Source organism: Echiichthys vipera (genome assembly GCF_963691815.1).
Source record: "Echiichthys vipera genome assembly, chromosome: 22".
Lineage (NCBI taxonomy): Eukaryota > Metazoa > Chordata > Actinopteri > Perciformes > Trachinidae > Echiichthys > Echiichthys vipera.
In genome coordinates this window covers 3281857-3302341 of record NC_139847.1, presented here as the reverse complement: position 1 = coordinate 3302341, position 20485 = coordinate 3281857, and the positions used below count along the sequence as shown (strand labels likewise).

At 46.7% G+C, this 20485-nt stretch overlaps 2 protein-coding genes across 5 annotated transcripts in view; both read left to right on the top strand.

The window, feature by feature from the left end:
- Window positions 1–20485, top strand: part of exoc6b (exocyst complex component 6B) — a 344934-nt gene that overhangs the window by 24899 nt on the left and 299550 nt on the right. For all 3 annotated transcript variants that reach the window (XR_014593720.1, XM_083937108.1, XM_083937107.1), the window contains exons 8-15: window positions 2825–2893; window positions 8831–8914; window positions 9457–9503; window positions 11949–12069; window positions 12154–12225; window positions 13545–13642; window positions 14445–14550; window positions 14788–14897. Coding sequence is in view for 2 of the 3 variants with exons in the window: in XM_083937108.1 (XP_083793234.1) it covers window positions 2825–2893; window positions 8831–8914; window positions 9457–9503; window positions 11949–12069; window positions 12154–12225; window positions 13545–13642; window positions 14445–14550; window positions 14788–14897 (707 nt within the window). In the remaining variant the exon portion in view is untranslated. The remainder of the gene's footprint in view (window positions 1–2824; window positions 2894–8830; window positions 8915–9456; window positions 9504–11948; window positions 12070–12153; window positions 12226–13544; window positions 13643–14444; window positions 14551–14787; window positions 14898–20485) is intronic.
- The window catches only part of LOC310964115 (ankyrin repeat domain-containing protein 46), a 223827-nt gene that overhangs the window by 180033 nt on the left and 23309 nt on the right, over window positions 1–20485 (top strand). The window lies entirely within an intron of this gene.

The following is a 20485-nucleotide window of genomic DNA, read 5'->3' as shown; positions in this document are numbered from 1 at the left end:
ATCATGTTCTGTATAGGCGACTTAAACGTCCTGTGACTGAGGAATAAGGTTTTTTTAAGACTTTTTGTCTTTTGCTCTAATTTCTGGAGATTTAAGTGATTCAGAGTCACAAAGATGAAGAACCCTGTCTCCATAATGTCCACACACTCCATCAGATCATCTCCCAAAGTCATCGGCCCACGTTCCAGCAGTTTGACGACCTCTAGGCTGTTTGAAGTGCATCAAAAACATGTTTACAGACGGTTCAAAAAGATGAAACCTTCAGCGAACACAAAGCATCTCGGCACTGAACTCTTGCGGTCACCCCTCGCGGGATCACAAGTGCTTTTTTTTGTTTGTTCACACTCGAGCGAAGCACAATGAAGTCTCAGAGAATAGAGCTGAACTTGTCACCCCCCTCTCCCCGAGCTGCCATTCTGTTTTAAGGTCCCTGTCGTCCCTCTCCGCTTATTTACGTCCTGTAAACTCGACTCAACCTCCTGCATGGGAAGACCTTGGCTCGAACAAAGGCCTGACCCCGCGGTCGCCAGAGGTTGCGACCACGTTGGCGCCGATGGCTGCGGCGATGCCAACCATCCCGTCTCCTCACGCCTGCCCCGCCCCTGCCACTCTTTTCCCCTTCCCTTCATTTACAGTCGTCCCCCTGTGTCTCTGCATCCTACTTTTATTAGCTCTTTGTTTCTCCTTTCTTCTCGCCTTTCTGTTTTCTTTTTCCCGAGGTCTTCTCTTCCTCCGTGTCTCTTCTGTTCTCTTGTCTTTGTCATTCATTTCCAGGTACGATGCGTTTTCATGCAGCCTTTCAATCTTCCTCTCCTCCGCCTCCATCCCTCCGTCTTCAGCCCTTTGAACTCCGCAGTAGATACGCTCTGCCAGTGCGAATACGTCTGTATTTTTGCTTATTATGACGTCCTTTGTTGGGGTATCTTGAAATGTGTCATATTCCTGATGCCTCTACAACCTAAACCAAAAGGCTGTGTAAGTCATTAAATCATAATAAGTCATAAAAGTATAGAAATTGTGTCATAAATTTAAAAAATAAACAAAAATCGGACGTGTTTTTTCATCAAATTTGACCAAATAAACACACAAAACATGTTGATCCTAAACATCTCTTAATGCAGACACGTGAACAAAGTATTTCTTAACACTGTAAAGGTGATTTGAAGTTTTGTTTTTTGATATATCTTCATTTTTATGAGCAAGTGAAGGCGTTTTGATAGTTTCATCTGCACGCTTCAGCCTCACGTTATCTGATGATGTCACCGTGAGTGTACGACGTGATGGCGTGGGCGACAGAAGCCTCGACTTTCTGCTCCAAAGATAATTATCGCTCTAGATATCGTTTACGGTTTTCATTTTGGATTGTTTTATACAGGACGATGTAAACAACGAACGCCCGCAGGAGGTCAGTTTTTAAAGGGTTAAGGTGTCTTTGTGTGTGTGTGTGTGTGTGTGTGTGTGTGTGTGTGTGTGTGTGTGTGTGTGTGTGTGTGTCTTTGTGTGTGTGTGTGTGTGTGTGTGTGTGTGTGTGTGTGTGTGTGTGTGTGTGTGTGTGTGTGTGTGTGTGTGTGTGTGTGTGTGTGTGTGTGTGTGTGTGTGTGTGTGTGTGTGTGTGTGTGTGTGTGTGTGTGTGTGTGTGTGTGTGTGTGTGTGTGTGTGTGTGTGTGTGTGTGTGTGTGTGTGTGTGTGTGTGTGTGTGTGTGTGTGTGTGTGTGTGTGTGTGACATCAAAGCTGGTATTTTACAGAAAGCAACCTTTCCAGAGGGCAAGAGGGCACACGCTTTTTTTTGTTTTGTTGCTTTGTGTGTGTGAAAACGGGTAAACTGCCACTGTGTGTTGTTCTCCAGAAGCAAGAGGATGTGGGCAGGGACGGAGGAAGGAGGGGAATGTGGGACGGTTACCAGGGTTCCCGCGGATCCTTTAAAAGTCTTAAAATCAAGGCCTCAACTGTTCTTTCAAAAGGTCTTAAAAATGTTATCTGACAGTCTCAAATCTCAAAATAATTGGTAACACTAGAGCTAAGTTAAAACAATGGTGATTGATCATATGACGCACTGATTAAAGTGCGTTTTTTGACCTTGGAAAGGTTTACGAACCCTGACCGTTTGATGCTTCTTTGTGCCTTTGTCAACATGAATGAAGTGAGAAATGCTCAGGACAATTCTATGTATTACGGTAAAAATCATCATTTATGAATTATTTTAGTATATCTGCCACAAAAAGAAAGAATTGAGCACAGTCTGATTAAGAATTTTCTAATATTTTCTTAGGACACACTCACACTGTCCTTCCGCACCGCGCCCCGTGCTTTAGGGTCCTTGTCCCCCCCTCCAGGCCCGTTTGTACTCACACTACCTGGGCCTCGGAGAATGCTTCTTGCTGCCTATACGTCATCACGCCGTAACACGTCACACGCATTGATGACGTCGCTCGTGCTCGTACACGTGCGCACGCTCGTGCTCGTACATGTGCAAACGCGCTCTACAAAAGCCCACCTCTCCCAGACGGGCCGTGGACGGCAAACTGGCCGCAGTTATGCGCGGAGTGGTTGCACTCACACTGGTCAAACGCACTAGGCTTGACCTGAAAAACCTGTTTTGGCCCGGTGCAGAAGGACAGTGTGAGTACACCCTTAAAGTTTTGGCGATGAACTTCTGCTTCAAAACACAGAATATTTGCTTCATTTGCACGTCATGTAAATACATATTTGTTGTCAAAACATACAAAGAAAGTAGCAGCAACACATGTGACTTTATATAAGAAGAGAGCGGTGAACAGTGACGTCTCGTGAGGTGATCCCGTGTGATGGTATTTGTCTCTGCAGGTCCCAGGAGCCCAGGACTTGGTGGATTTCTCTCCAGTGTACCGCTGTCTGCACATCTACACCGTGCTGGTGAGTTTACCCTCTCCTTTATTATCCTCATCCTCACCTTCCACCTGTCCGTCTGTCACTCGCTGCTGTTTTATCCTCCACTTGATCCACAACACTCCACTTCATAGCACCTGTAAAAAAAGTCTAACCACTGCAGCGGTCTGAATCGGCCCGCCTCGTCTAGACTGAAACCAGACTTTAAAACCAGGCTTTAAAACGTGAGGTGAGGTCACTTACAAACTGTCAGCGGTGTTCAGACTGAGTCTCAACGACAGAGACGGAGAACTAGAGAGCAAATGAAGAGAGGGAGCACCGCTATCGAGAAGAGAGCAGTGCATCGGAGAAATAAAACTGTATTTTCAGCGTTTGATCACTACTATAAAAGCAGCTGTGGCAAGTCTCTCATTATCTCTGTCCTCATTTGTAGTTTAAGAGGCTACAAATTACAGTACAGAGAGGTGTTGCTATGGAGATGATACAGCTATACGAGTCTCACTGGTGTGAACTGGCAGGTTATAGAACGCTGAAGACCTGCACATTTCTGCAAGTAGTGTCTGTCATCTCGTGTACAACGCTCGGCCCTGGAGGTACACAACGCTGTAAGATGAGGCCTCCGGCTCGAGCCTGGCTTCACTCCAACCAGGCTGCTGCTGCTGTGTGTGTGTGTGTGCGTGTGTGTCTCATCTCCATTAAAGCGAAAGCGACATGGTTGGAGGTGTTGACTGGGCCGTGACTGGGTCGGTTGCACATTTGGGGTGTGCGTGCGCCTTTAGGGGCTGTGACCGGGCCAACGCGGCCAAGGGGTCGGCTGTTTCTGTTCTCTGTGTGTGTGTGCGTGTGTGTCTGAGTGGGGCTCTCTGGCAGGGGGGGGACAGGAAGTGCATGAACTTTGACAGGAAGGAGAAAAAAGAGCGATGGAAGGACGGAGCAAAAAAATGGAGAGTGAGGTTAGAGAAAGGGTAACGGGGGCGAGAGAAGGAGAAGAAGTAAAGAGAGATCGTGTGAGCACGGATTAATGATAAGAGGGGAAGGAGATGAGGGAATAGAGGTCAGTAGAGCAGCGGGTGACCCACTTCTTTAAAAAAGGGTGATGGTGGGGACGAGGGGTGTTCAGGGGCGAGATGCAGGTCAACAGAAGATGTCACATAGACGTGATCTACCTCATCTGAAAGCTGGGAACCTGAAGGTTAATTTTAGATGTGTGTCAAAGTTTTGTCGTCATGAATCTGAAACATTGTGTTTTGGTTTGGCGCTTTTACAAAAGTTGAAAGTTTCGAGTGTATGAGGACTTAAAACAACATGATGGACGTATGCGGAGGCCATTCTGAGGCTCTTTCTTGTCTCATCAGTTGTTGCAGCAGTGTTTTGGGGTGACAGCGTTTGTTACGAATGTTTGGTGCTAAATTTAACCACTTTTTACCCACTTTGACTTCAGGATTGGCAAGAGTGGTCATAGATCCCTCCAGAATCCCAAATTAAGACGCTGTGACGTTGAGGAACACCAGAGGAAAATCAATGCTGTGATTCTGGCATCAAAACTTTTGACAATTGAAGATATCCACAAGAATGTAATTTACGGCGAGTGGATGGCGAGCACTTCATCTCATCTCATCTTCAGCCTCTTATCCGGGGTCGGGTCGCGGGCGCAGCAGCTCCAGCAGGGGACCCAAAACTTCCCTTTCCCGGGCCACATTAACCAGCTCTAACTGGGGGATCCTGAGGCGTTCCCAGGCCAGTGTGGAGATCTAATCTCTCCACCTGGTCCTGGGTCTTCCCCGAGGCCTCCTCCCAGCTGGACGTGCCTGGAACACCTCCCTAGGGAGGCGCCCAGGGTTCATCCTTACCAGATGATCCTGAACCACCTCAACTTGTGCTGTTTAAACTGCTCAGAAAACTCTGTATTGTGAATCCCCTCCTAGCATTTCATAGTTGAGACCAGTAAAATCCCTGATCATGTCGTTTCACATGATACCAACGTCTTCTACGTCTAAAGTTAAGGGGTTAAAGTTGCCCTGTGGAGTTTTCTTGTGAACAAACAGTGAGGGAGTCGGACTACAGTGACGTAGCAGAAACATGTTAATAACAAAAAATAACTGTGTCATGTATCAGTTTTTCTTTAGTTCTTCCTCGGCAGTCATCTCGTGACCCATTACCTTAATCGTTAATCCCACGGGTGGGGACGTGAGGGTCAACGAGCAATCGCAAAAACAAACAAATGACCACGTTTGTTGCCGTTTCCTTAAAGTTTGTCTTCTTCTTGCTGCAAAATGGATCATGTAAAAAGCCGGGGGAGTGATTCAGTGGAATAGTGTTTAGAAATTGTCGCCTCACAGTGAGAAGGTTCCCGGTTCGAATCCCGGCTGGGACCCTTCTGTGTGTAGTTTGCATGTTCTCCCCGTGTCTGCGTGGGTTTTTCTCCGGGTTCTCCGGTTTCCTCCCACAGTCCAAAGACGTGCAGGTGTTCGGTTCACTGATGACTCTAAATCACCCGTAGGTGTGAATGGTTGTCTGTCTCTGTTCGTCTCTATGTGTCCTGCGATAGACTGGCGTCCTGTCCAGGGTGGACCCCGCCTCACGCCCGATGTCAGCTGGCATTGCCTCCAGCCCCCCGCAACCCTGACAGGGACAAGCGGTTGAAGATGAATGAATGGGAGCAATTGTTAACTGGCCACCAAGGCTTTTCTGCGCAACTTGACTTTAAAGGAGGGATGAGAAGAGAGGAGAGGAGGGTCAGGGTAAAGGTCAGCGGAGGTGTAACGCTGGCGTTTACAGGAAGGAGAGAAGAGAGAGAGGGGATCGGCTTCGGCGCGATAAGGAGCGACGAGAGGGAGGTCACGGGGAGGTGAAGGGGGCAAAAACAGGAAGACGGGGGAGAAAACACATCACGGAGGGAGAGAGATTAGAGAGAGAGAGAGAAAGGGGGGAGGAAGAACACACGGATCAGGAGAGAGAGGATGAAGGGGAAGGGAAAGGAGTGTGTGTGTGTAGTCTCGGGAAGGTGGTGAAAAGTCTGACCTCTTCACCCCGGAGGTCAGCCTCGCTCCCTCATCTCTCTCTCACACACACGCACACGCACACGAACACACAGAGACACACACACACACACACACACACACACACACACACACACACACACACACACACACACACACGGCTGACACTGTTTTATCCATTAAAGTGGTGTCGCAGCAGTTTGAGCGACAGGCCATTGGGCAGAGACGCGGATCTACCATTAGAAAAGAAAACCGTAACGTCTGCCGCAGTTGGTACCGGGCAGGGCTGGAAAATCACACACACACACACACGCACACACACACACACACACACACACACACACACACACACACACACACACACACACACACACACACACACACACACACACACACACACACACACACACACACACACACACACACACACACACACACACACACACACACACACACACACACAGAGAGTTTGATTGTTAAACGAGGAGGACTCGCGCTCGCACAGGCGCGCGCGTGCAACACTTTCATTTATTTTTCTAGTAAACCTGGATGTGGAATCCCATTTGCAATCAAGACCGCCACTTTCGCCACATTTTTCCTTCTCCTCCTCCATCATTTCTTCTCTCTCTCTCTCTCTCTCTCTCTTGCTCTCTCTCTCTCTCTCTCTCTCTCTCTCTCTCTCCCTCTCTCTCTCTGCCTCCATCTCTCCATCTCTCCCTTTTCCATGTTTAAAGTCCATGATTTTTCCAGCCGTAGTGGAGCAGTGTCGGGGCCCCGGACAATGCTCCTTTGTTACGCTCACACACACACACACACACACACACACACACACACACACACACACACACACACACGTGCTGCAGGTTGGGGAACGTGGACACAGTTGTGATGGATGTAAACAGAGGAGAGAGGCACACTCGCAGCTCATATATATATATAGATTATTCACATTGACACTGAGGACTGATGAGATGATGTGGACAGTGCACAGTCACTACAGTGTTTACAGTAAAGGCGCTGATGTCAGTTTAACTAAGGAGAGATAAAGTCTGACAAAGTCTCTGATCAGGAAATACAGAGGACACAACTGTCTGACGTCTCTTGTTCTCTGTCTTCCATCACTCTTTCTTTCTGTCTGTCTTTCTTTCCTTCTTTCGTTCTTTCTTACCATCACTCTTTCTACCTGTCTCTGTGTCTGTCTTTTTTTTTCTTTCAGTCTTTTTTCATTCTTTCTTTCTGTCTCTTTCTTCCTGTCTTTCTCTTTCTTCCCATCACTCTTTCTTTCTTTCTCTTTCTTCATATTTTCTCTTTTCTCTCTTGCTTCTTTTCTCTTTATTCCTTCCTGTGTGTCTTTGTTTCTTTCATTCAAATCCAAAGGACCTTGTTGTCTTCCTTTCTTTCATTCCCCCACCTCTTTTCTATTTATGCCCGTTTTGACCTAATTCATCTTTTCTTTGTTGTTGTTTTAATTTTTTCTCATCAACTTTTCTTTATCTCCACCCCTTTCTGTTCTTTTTACTGTTCTTCTGTTGATTCTCTCTTACGCACACACACACACACAGACACACACACACGCACACACACACACACACACACACACACACACACACACACACACTATCGGCCCTGTATTTCACCTTGGTGTCCTCTCTCTCGGGGAGAGCGAGCGCAGTATAATTAAGAGTTCACGGCCATTTGATGCCTCTTGGCCGTTGAATGCACATTGTTCAGCTGAGGGTCAATGTGGGAATTAAAGAATGCACTTTTGTCACCTCCCAGCATCAAACCGTGATTCAAAAATACGATCTAGATTACGACCGTCCACTTTATGGTTCTGTTTGTAACTTTGTGATGTGTTTTTATGGACTCAGTTCAGCTGAGGGTCAGAATAAAGCAGTAAACATGAGCACGCTTTAATGCAAAACTCCCCCCAGGCATCCTAAGCATCCATGTTTCACCAAAATGTACTTTTATGGGATTCCCTCAAAGTCTTCACTGCATGTGTAATGTAAGTTTGGAGGTAAACTGCAACTTCACAGGTGGAGACACTGGATAACAAAGTATAAATACTGGATTTATTCTGAAATATTGTTATTTTTACGTCATCTCCACACTGGCCTGGGAACGCCTCAGGATCCCCCAGTTAGAGCTGGTTAATGTGGCCCGGGAAAGGGAAGTTTGGGGTCCCCTGCTAAAGCTGCTGCCCCCGAGACCCGACCCCGGATAAGAGGCTGAAGATGAGATGAGATGAATCAAGTATTAATACTTTGTTCTCCAGTGCACAACCACAAGCTGGTCATTTCAGTTATTCCTGTATCTTAGGGACATGCTATCTTAGCGATAGCAGGTATTGGTCACCACATGTCGCGACCAGACCCCGTTGGTCAGCAGCGTAGATAATGAGTGCTGCTGGTGGTGCTGGTGGTCTGGTCAGTAGGTGGGGAGTCGTGTTATCTGTCCAGACCCCGGCTCTTATCTCTGAGCTCACCAAGAGGACTGCGGGTCCTGGTCTGGGTCCTCGATAGGCCCCGTGTTTCTCCCACACAGCAGAGAGAGAGAGGGAGATAAGAGAGAGAGAGAGCTTCTGTGTAATGGAAGGAAAAGATAGGAGGCGGTCGAGTTAAGAAGCTGATTCTGTGTTTCTCCGTCTTCTCACATGCACACACGCTCTGCCTCCTACACGACCTTATCTCAACTTTCCCATCGTTCAGTCGCTCTGACTCTTTGGTTTTTCGATTTTTATGAAATTCATCCTTCTCTCGAAATCAATAATAAACTCAAACAACCCTGAACGCTCGGCTGAAGCGTTCCAGATGTGTTCCAGTTCACTGTAGAGACCGTGATGTGGTAATCCAGAGTTTTTACACGGAAAATATGCAACTGAATGTTCACCAGCAGCGATGTTCTGACACGGCTCAGCTTTTTTCTAATATCAAAATATATAATGATGCACTTTGTGTTTTAGGGTTTGCGTGATGTGTTTGAGAACTACTACAGAAAGCAGAGGAGGAAACAGGCACGCCTCGTGCTGCAGCCCCACTCTAACATGGTACGACCCTCTGCACCGTCACTCCTCGCGTTTGTGTTTGCACCGTTTGGACCACACACTCACTAACTACACCTGCCCTGCACACACACACACACACACACACACACACACACACACACACACACACACACACACACACACACACACACACACACACACACACACACACACACACACACACACACACACACACACACACACACACACACACACACACACACACACACACACACACACACACACACACACACACACACACACACACTCTCACTCACTCCTTAATCTATAACTTACTACTCTCATAGTAATTAAGAATATTCAACGAACGGAAGCTTAATCATTCAGTTTAGGACTTTTATTTTGTTGTTTTCTGATGTGAATTGAACTCCTGTTAAGTTGAATTTTATACATATTGTTCACGTAAATGTATTTATATTATTTCTACTTTTGCTGTTGGACTTTTTATCCCTCCCTCTGTTTCTCCCCATCCCCCTCTTTCCTCTGCATTTGTTTGTCTTTTCTTCTTTCTCTTACATTTCCAGCACGAAACTCTGGAGGGATACACGCGGTACTTCAATCAGATTGTTGGGTAAGTCCGTCACTCCCTCCATCACTCGGTCCGTTTTTACGGTTAAGTGTAATTCAGGCGTAAAATCCTCCCGTGGTCTTTTTCGGAACTTACATACACTAAAAAACTGTCTCGACGGCTTATTTGATGCAACAACTTTTAAAGGAGAGATCTGGGAGAGTCGCTAACAGCAGGACGTGGCTAACAGTGATTAGCTCGGGGCAGTACGGTGAAGGCATTCAAAGGTCTTTTTTAACCACTAATGCTGCTGAAAATAACAGCAAACCTCTGCAGCAGCATGAGAAGAGTCCCTACACACAAAACAAAGCAGCAACAGCGTAGTTAGTGAAGCCAGAGTTTATTAAAGAGTGTTTTAAAGGCTTACCTACTGGCCCCTGTACCAGCTCCTCTCATAGTAAAGTCCATTACAGTGGATTACCAAAGTCAATCCCAAAGGAAGGAGCCCATTGGTGCTTTGTTTCTCTCCACCTGGTCCTGGGTCTTCCCCGAGGCCTCCTCCCAGCGGTGTCTCTGTAAATCATAAATAAATCAGGGTGTGGTCTAGATCTACTGAAGTGTCTTGAGATAATTTTTGTTATGACTTGGCACTGTAAATAAAATTGGACGGGTGTCTTGCCATCCATTCATAGTCCATCCTTCACTCCCTCCTTTCACCCATCTGTCCTCCTTTCCCTGACTCCCTCTCTCCAGACGTTCATCCATCCAATCCCCAAATCTATCCATCGCTGCTTCCACGTGTCATCCCTTCACCTACCTCTCCGTCCAATCGTCCGCCCGTTGTGCGCCTTCTGTGTAACTTGGCAGAAGACGAAATGAGAGAGAGATGGTGAAAGAGAGAAACTTTGAGTGAAGGCAAACATTCAGCGTTTAGCGGCACCCCGTTTCATTTCGTTTGAGTGACTTGTTCTGACATCTTTTCATCCCCTCCGACTGTTCTTTTCCATCCTCTCCGGTCACACTCTCCCCTCCCCTCGTTATACTTTTCCTCTCATCTATCACTCCATCCACTTCTCTTTCATTCATACGCACACACACACACACACACACACACAGGCGCAGTGTTGACGATTGATAGAGTGTGTGTGATGGTGGTTGGCTTATTGCTGTTATTCCTTCTGTCAGTTTGACTGGAGCAGACGCTTCTATAAACATTGCCAAGGCTGAACACTTAAAACACACACACACACACACACACACACACACACACACACACACACACACACACACACACACACACACCCTTATGTCTGTTATTCCCATTTGAAGGTTCTGCAAGGTGCCATCCCGTGTCTCTCACCAGCTGCTGTTGTTTCTCTACCATTCAGTCGTCCCTTCATCCATTCTTCCCCACATTTCCAATCCATCCATGCATCCGACTAACCATCCTTTCATCTGCAATCCTCCCTTTTTCATTCATTCATCCAGTTAAAGCAAATATATATGTTGCATCTAGAAGGATGCTTGGAGAGCGCAGGCTTCCACCAAGGTACGCGTAACTCTCAATGTTAATGCAGTGGGAGCTAGTTTTTCTGATTATTACGACTCCCCACGAATGCAGCACGAACGCCCTATCTCGCAATGTTAACGAAAGTGAAAAACCGCTTGCGTATCCACCCTGGGATTTGGATCTGCTCCAACATTTAATGGGTTCTTCCTTGGCCAATGCTACATCCTTTTAGCCTCGTGAGCCCAACCTGATCTCTGAGCTCCGTTGTATTTCACTCTCAGATCAGTCTGGGAACGTCCGGCAGAGAACATGTGTTTGCCAAGCAACTGAACCAATCAGCGTTGGTTTTGAGGCGGATTTAAGTGACGAAACAAGAAGCAGCTGTTGAGTGTAAACAACATGGAGGCTTCCACGGATGAGATGAGCAGCTATGGAGCAAGCCGCTCACTAACTCTTTTTTCTCTGTATCCTTCTGTTGAATATGGACTGGGCTCCTGAAATTGGGCCTTTGATCCGTAAATTCACGTTAAACACAAAGGGAAAAGATCCTTTACCCACATGTTGTTTCCTTTCTGAGCTTTGCCTCCACGCTGTTAGCACATCACACGCTTCACTCATCTGATTGGTTGGTTTGGCCCGTATGTTGGTGATAGACAGATGGTTTATCCAATCAGAAACCAGGATTTCTACCCTTTACCCCCAAAAGATCTCCAAACCAGAGTTCCCAGGTGGAGATGCTGAGACAATGAGAATCAATCCATCTGGAGGAGTCAGGTTAACATCCTTTCACCAAGTTTCAGGAAAAATCGGGCCAATAGTTTTTCCGTAATCAGACAGACGGACGACCGACCCGAAATCACCCCCCTGTAAAAACTGCTACTTTTTACACCTCAGGGTTTTGTGTGGATGTTATTTTGGTGTTTCCTGGATTATGCTTTGTTTCTTCTCACTTTTCTTCTCACTCTCCCTCATCACCGCCCTCCTTTCCCTCCATCCAGCTTCTTCGTCGTGGAGGATCACGTCCTTCACACCACGCAGGGTCTGGTCAACAGAGCGTACGTGGAGGAGCTTTGGGAGCTGGCGCTGTCCAAACTCATCGCTGCCCTGAGGACGCACTCCGTAAGAACACAAGCGACCCACACACTGCTCATAATGACGAGAACGTTGAGCCCATGAATAGCAACCGCTCCTCTGTCTCCTCAGTCGTACTGCGACAACCCCGACCTGGTGTTGGATCTGAAGAACCTCATCGTCCTTTTTGCTGATACACTGCAGGTATGTGTGTGTGTATGTGTGTGTGAGTGATTGAAAGGAAGCGCTCGCCATCTCTGCAGCCCTTGTTAACATCATACTGTATGAAATTGAGTTTTTTCCCTTATATTCAGTCGTCTTGGCACATGAAACGTAATCTATTTGACCCCAGGGGCCCATGAAACGTGTTCAAAGCACGTTTCGGAGTTTCAAAAATGGACTCCGGCCAATCTCCGAAGAAAGACTTTCTTTCTTAATTCTTCATTTTTTTCACGAGTGGAAGTTTATCATCTGATGTCAGTTGGTTCTCCGCTGTCTGCGTGAACGGACCTGGACGGATTGAGTGTGATGGATGAGAAGATGGAGTGATGAAGGGGATGTGGGTAAAGAACCGGACGGGGGAAACATTCGGAGATGAGTGAGAGAGAACGAAGGGTGGGAGCGATGAACGGATGGTTACGTTGCTCAGAAGTCATTCAGCTGAAGTGATGAGGTGCCACTGAGCGGCCGAATCCACCCAAGAACATCACAGAATATATTAATATTCACTATTTTATTTTGAAATGTTTGCTGTTTGGTCCACAATATAACTTTAATAACATCAGCCAGTCTTAAATCCTCTGATCAGTGCTTAAGGGAAATACATTTTTCACCTATGAAGGAATATTTTGTGTATTTTTCCGCTTCTTTTTCCCGCGTTAGCGTGCGATACAGTTTGATCATGAGCAAATGATAATAACTTTAGCTCACCAAAATGGATTTTCAGGTTGCGCATAGATAAAGCACCGAATGTTGACCTCGGGGAAGACCCAGGACCAGGTGGAGAGATTAGATCTCCACTCTGGCCTGGGAACGCCTCAGGATCCCCCAGTTAGAGCTGGTTAATATGGCCCGGGAAAGGGAAGTTTGGGGTCCCCTGCTAAAGCTGCTGCCCCCGAGACCCGACCCCGGATAAGAGGCTGAAGATGAGATGAGATGAGATGTTGACATAAAAGTTATATGAGCTACAATACGTATGTAAACATGTCTTCACACATAGTCAGAATTAAAATAGTTAGAATTTACCTTTAAAACACGTATTAAAAGTTTGATATTAAACCATTTATAAGCATAAATAATACGCATCTAATAATTGGTATTCAGATGTTTAATATTGACTGAAAATCCTCTGAGAAGTCTGGAGTTTTGTGTAGGAACCCTGCATTCAAAACCTCAATAGAAGCTTCAGAAGTAAATGCATTTATTTTCATTTTTGATTTGATTTTTTTGGTAATTTGGTTTGGACCTCGGTGTATGGATCCGCGTCGACACTGACCGGCTGCTCTGCTCCTCCTCTCCTGCAGGGCTACGGTTTCCCCGTGTCACAGCTGTTCGACATGCTGCTGGAGATGAGGGAGCAGTACGGAGAAATCCTGCTCAAGAGGTGGAACCTCACCTTCAGGTACTTCGGTATTCTCATGTGTGCATGTTTCAGGCCGTCGTTGTTTTCCAGTCGCTGAGGACGTGTTGCAGACTGCGTGCTGCACTCACCTTCCGCTTTTCTAGTGTTTTAAGGTCATACCCACACCTAGTTTGTGGGACTACTACTACACTACACACACACACACACACACACACACAGAGTGTTGCTTTGTGGGAAGCTGGTTTTGAAGTTTTACGACCAGCCAGAGACAGGAAGTGTTTTAAAGCAAACGTCCGGAACATTCTCTACCCTTCAGAATGGGTAGTGCCCTTACAAGATTGTGTGTGTGTGTGTGTGCGCATGTGTGTGTGTGTGTGTGTGTGTGTGTTTCGGCTTACATGCCATTGTTTCACCATCGCTTTTGTCCAATGACACCAGTGGGACTTGAAGCGAGAACGGACAAACAAACACATACTCTCTCCCTCTTTCCCTCTCTCTCTCTCTCTCTCTCTCTCTCTCACACACACACACACACACACACACACACACACACATTTATACACACACACTGGGGAAGCCACAGGAATGTTGTGTTGTATTGTTGGAGAGAGAGCGCTCTCCGGTTCACGGCCTCTCCATGGAACGTTGGAACGTCCGAACTCTGGAGCGCCAACAAGAAGTGGGGGGCGGTGAAAGGGGGGGGGGGGGTGGTAAGAAAAACCTCAAGTATCAGAATGACCCCCAATGGGATGATTGTGTATAATGCGTGTGTGTGTGTGTGTGAGAAAGAGGAGATTGGGAATTATTTACCTGTGATTTTCTGTCCTCTTCTCCTCTGCAGGCAGGTGTTGGACCAGGACAACTACAGTCCGATCCCAGTGTCCACAGAGCAGGAGTACAAGCACTACACGTCCCAGTTTCCCCTGCAAGACCCCGACCTGGACAAGGTAGAGAGCGCCCCAGAGAGACGGAGTAGAAGTGAGGGAGATAGCAGATATAAAAGGAAGGATCAGGACTTTTCAAGAAACCAAGCAAATAAAGAGAAAGGAATCAAACATCTTCAGTTTGTCCATACTGAGATTCATCATACAGAATACACCCCGGATCTGCATTAGGGTTGCTTGTGTGCAAAAATGGACTAAAATCCCATTTAATCCCAGTTTCTTTTGCTCTATTTCCTCCAGCTTCCCTTCCCCAAGAAGCTCCCCTTCTCCGAGTTTGTGCCAAAAGTCTACTGCCAGCTCAAAGAGTTCATCTACGCCTGTCTGAAATACTCCGAAGACCTGCATCTCAGGTACACGCACGCAAACGTTCATGTTGTCACGAGAAAGGTTTTCCTTTTTTTATTATCCCTCCTGTTGTCCACCCAGTCTGGTGAGGGTGATATCCAGGTGATATCCAGGTGATATATATGGAAATGACTGAGTTGATTACTTACATCAATACAAACAAAAGATGTTTTACAAGTTTTTTTTAATATTTTGTTCACTCTGACAAACGGGGCATAATCTAACTACGTCTGTGCTCATTTTCATATAATGGCTTTGATTTACACAGCGCCTTTCTCAGTGCTCAGGGCACTTTACAGAGTCCAGGTTCATTCATTCACACAGACGCACATGGTGGTGGTAAAGTACGCAGTAGTCCCAGCTGCCCTGGGGCAGACTGACGAAAGCGTGGCAGCCAATAAGCGCCTACGGCCCCTCAACCACCTCCTCAAACATACGGCAGTCACACACATTCACACGAGGCAAGGGGGGTGAAGTGTCTCGCCCAAGGACACAAAGACCATGACACAAGTAGGGCAGGGCGGGGATCCAACTGCCGACCCTTCGGACATCGGCCGATTCGCTCTTCCTGAGCCACAGTCGCCTCAAACTCCATAAACACCAACAGATCTAAACATTGGGTTAAAACGGGTGAAAATGTCTTGTTGGATCTTGTTGACATAAAACAGTAAAAGACTTAATGTTACGGTCTGAACAGAACCCATTTAGTTTCCCATCAACATTATTAAGTGGAGGCAGGAACGAACCCTAGTTTGGCTTAAAATGTACTGACTATTATTGCAAAGGGATGAACCATCACAAGGGTCTTAAATATCTTATGAAGGTTGAAAAAGAACAAACATGGTGTTGCTTTAACGGAGGAATATCCCTGAATTCGAATGTACTTTTTAAAAACATGATCTGGTGTTTCATCTAAACCGCAAATCATTTACCATTTGACACGATGCGATCCCCTCGATCATGTGTGTGTGTTGTCTCCTGGCGTCTCACCCCAGAGGCGGAGCAGACCGGAGGTGGATTGACTGACTTTAGGTACCTTCAAAGTGTTTTAAAGTTCTTGCATTTTAATCTTGTTTTTTCATGGTGTTAAAAAACCGTCTCCATCGTGAAACTCATGTAATTACAGCGCACACAAAAAGCTTTATTCCCAGCCGAAAAGAAACTTAAAGGACTACGAATTGTGTTCCCATAAACTGTGACCTGAACGGCTATTAAACGGTGCACTTTTGTGGGGATGCCGTGGCTCCGGGCGCGGTTCCCCGTCTCTGGATTCCTCGGAGCGACTCTTAACGAAAGCATCCAGGGAAAGGAAATGAAGCCGCGGGGGCAGACGGAACAGAGCGCCGTCTCCCCACTTTGTTCCGTCTGTCCCTAACCTACAGGGCGCTTGTACACATTTCAGTGATAGTTTGAATAAAGAGCAACAGGCCTTGTGCCAAACTGTTGGAACTCAAACCGAACCGGGGGTCACCGCTGCCAGGAACAAAACTCTCGGTCGCTGCCGTTTTGCCCCCGAGCACCAGAAATAATATTTTTCCCCATCACTGTCTGACATTGTCTCTCTCTCCCTCTTTCTCTCTTATTCTCACCTCATACACACTCAAAACACACACACACACACACACACACACACACACACACACACACACACACACACACACACACACACACACACACACACACACACACACGGATACAGCAGACTTTCCTTTTCGTCAGTTCTTTCCATTCTGACCAGGGATCTTTGTCTTATTAGATTTGGCCCGCATAAGCACACACACACACACACACACACACACACACACACACACACACACACACACACACACACACACACACACACACACACACACACACACACACACACACACACACACACAACTCAGCAATCAAGTCCAGCTTCTGTTCCATGTTCTGTCGAGGCTAAACGGTAACCCCTGAGTGTGTGTTCGGCTTGTGTGTGTGTGTGTGTGTGTTACGTGTGTATTGGTTACGGTTGATGGAAGAATTAACTAAAGCAACGCAGCCACTTTTCTACCGAGGAGACGAGCAATCAGGAAACAACTTCCGCTGTCCAGAAGGATTCCACTGGGTTGGGATTCAGCCAGACACACACACACACACACACACACACACACACACACACACACACACACACACACACACACACACACACACACACACACACACACACACACACACACACACATACACACACACACATACACACACACACACACTGATCAACATACATGGAGACACAGGCTCATATAGGAGCACATAAACACACTGGAAAGCTGATCTGCATATGTAAACTTACAAAGAAGCAAACACATTTTGCAGCATTACATATAATTATTATTATACTTATTTGGTTTCTGGTTAGCTTTCTTTTATTCATACTCAAATCCCCGGGGGAGGGTCGTCATTTTGTATCCATCGTATTCACGTTCGATCGTGTTTCTCCGCTGGCGTCTGTGCGTATGCTCGCGTTGTTTGCATTTTGTGTAAACGCATCTGTATTTGTGTTTACGTACGTTCATGCATGAGGGTGTCGAGTCTCCGTGGGGGCTGGGAACCAGGGAGGCAGCATTGATCCATGACCGGTGGAAGAAAGAGAGACGGAGGCAAGAGGAGGAGGAGGAGTGATTGGAGGGGGTAAAAAAAGTCTAATCAAAGGAAAGGAATTGGTTGAATAGAAAGAAGAAAGGTAAAAAGTATCTCACTGTTTATTCAGTCACTTATTTGCCACGGAGGGATGTAAAGCTCTGACCCGGAGGTGGCACACACTCCTGCCAGCCACTTTAATCAAACCTGTGTGAGAGATAACAGCTTTATCTTACAGTAAGGCCCATGAAGCACACTTTTAAATCAATGCAACTCCCTTTTTTAACATTAAATATTAATATGTTCAAGACCCTAAAGAAAACTACTCAAAAGCGTCAGATAATTAAACATGTAATCCTCTAAAACCAATCTTAAAGGAAGCGTTAGAATAAAGTTTTGTTCATACGAAATCAATGTGCTGCAGCAAATCATCCGCGAGGTCACGTGCGTGCGACCTATCGATGCCCTAAACTGCCAAAATAAGCACTTTAGCACAGTTTCCTCCGCTTCTGTCTGACTCTTTAAACAACTCCGTGTTCGACTCTGAAATCATCCCTCTGGAAAAAACCCCAGCAGCCCCCGGACAGATGTTCTTTGTGTAACAGTTTTCCTCCAGTCTCCCCTTGACCAGACAGCACTAATCGCTCCTCTCAATCAGAGTAATCACTCCAGTATTTGACCTGGCTTGATTTCTTTTTTTACGGTGCTGCACGCCCCGCTATCTGGTTACCGCGGCGGCACGTCTTCCTGCCCGCTTCAAACACACACAGATGCACGGGCCCGGAAGCAGACGGGATGATGGAGCAGGATTGTGGTCATTGATCCCCCTGAACTCTGACCTCAACCTCTGTTCGCAATTCCGATATGGCGGAAAGGGGAGTGCATGGGTGTTTGTGTGCGTGCATGTTTTTTGCTACTTTCCTACTTGAAAGGTGTGTTATGCGCTTTACTACTCTACATGCACGTGTGCGTTGTTGGTGTGCAAATGGGTCCGTTTGTGTGGTTTTTTCTAAGGCTCCAGTCTCTCAGGAGGCGTGGATTCAAATCCCACCACTGCAACGCACGTTTGTGAAAGTGAAGTGCTAGAGAGTACTATTCGTTTGGATGCAGTAGACAATTTTACCACAAGATGGGAGAAAAACCCACACAGTGCTCCTTTAATGCTATTTCTTACGTGTTAGCATGCTGACATGGCAGTATACCTGGACGTGTTTGCGACTCCTTGCAAACTTTCTGTTGAACAAGATGTCTTTGTAATGAAGTGCACCAAGTGAACCCGTGCCACAGCGTCCTGTAGTATTACAAAAGTACAGGAAACACCCAAAACAACGGACACAAAGTACATTGAAAGTGGTTACATCTACTTTTGAGTCGTCTGCCATGAAAACGTCTGGCGGGCTTAGTTCCTTGCTTGTTTTGGCTACCGTGGCTCAAGAAGCAAAGACATCATTTGATCTAAGACAAAAAAGAAAGCGTTGGTTTGGCAGAGGCTCCCGTGATGAAGACTGCTCGGCTCTGCGATGTTTCAGGAGAAACAGGAGATGAGGTGATCTCGAACATTTGTGGGAAAGGCATCGAGTCCGTAGCCTCGAGGTAGAACAACCAAGCTTGGACCGGCCCGGTTGCCTCAGAGATGCCCGTGTGCCACACACTGAGCCCCAGACCTCTGCCCCCGCGTTGGAAGAGCGCGGGTGAGAACGTGTTGAACTGTGAAAGTGAAGCAGGGTGTTACTGAGAAAGGGCACGCACGCTCAGCCAGCATGTTCGAGGTGAAGACTGGAAAGAAAACAGAGGCGACTGCGGATGAAAGTGAAAACACTTCTTGGACACGACTTCTACACAAGTGAAGACAATCAGGCAATTGAAAATCAAATTGCACGTGTCAATCTCCAACGAGCTGTTTGATCGCAAACACCAGTGCAGATCCAACTACTGGGGACCTTGTTGCCAAAGTGCTGTGAAGCTGGTTTGTTGAAGCCTGGCTCCCAGCGTTAAACCAATCACAGAATTAAAAACCAACATGCATGAGCACACTCTTAAGTTTGATGATAGATTGGCTTCTTGTACATTACGTAATACTGTCATTATCTCGCTGTGAGTTAATTTTAATGTCTCTGACACTTTGACTTTTTAGTTTGGCCCATGTCTCGCCCGCTTACATGGAGGGGTCGGAATTTAGGACTTAAACTGCAGCCACCAGGGGTCGCGATCGCCCCTGGTGGCTGCAGTGAAACCAAGACTTCTCGGTCGCTACCAGGGGGCGATCGAGAAGTCTTGGTTTCACTCTCAGGGAGCTGGCAAGGCGTCCATGTTTGACTAAGTTTACGGCTTTGACACAGGCCTCCATGAAGTGCGCCAGGCTTTGAAGCCAATTTGGTCGGGTCTAGATGTTAACGCTAGATCTAAAAGAAAAAAAAAACACCTTTACTAACCTTACCCAGACATTCGCAACTCTTGGGTTACCATCAAGCCCCAACCACAGCGACTTCCTGGTTGATCCAATCAGGAAGTGCCAAAAACGTCAGTTCTCTGAGTGTCCACTAGGGGCAGGTTTCATAACAGAGCAGTTTCTCATTGACCCCCATGTTAAACAGGCCGTTTACACAGCATCATTAAACCTGTTTAAGTCAGTCTAGTCTGTATGTTTAGGTCATATCCCCATGACAACACTGAGGGGGAGGGGCTAGTTTTTATTTTATCGGAGGTTAAAGTTTATGAATAATTAGGGGCGTGGCCTCTTGAGTGACAGCTAGCCTCGGGCCCTCACTTCTCCTCGGAGGTAAACGCCAGATGGACGTATCTCCCTCCCCCCAGCGTCACATACATGCCCTTTTTTGGTCAGAGGAAATGAGGCAGAGTAAAAGTCTGACAAGATGGAGACTCCCGTAGGCGAGGACGATTGGATCAAGTTGAGAGAACGGACCTCGACTGGTATGCTACGTCCATTTTTTAAACAGTCCATTGTTACCATCTAGACTCGACAGGC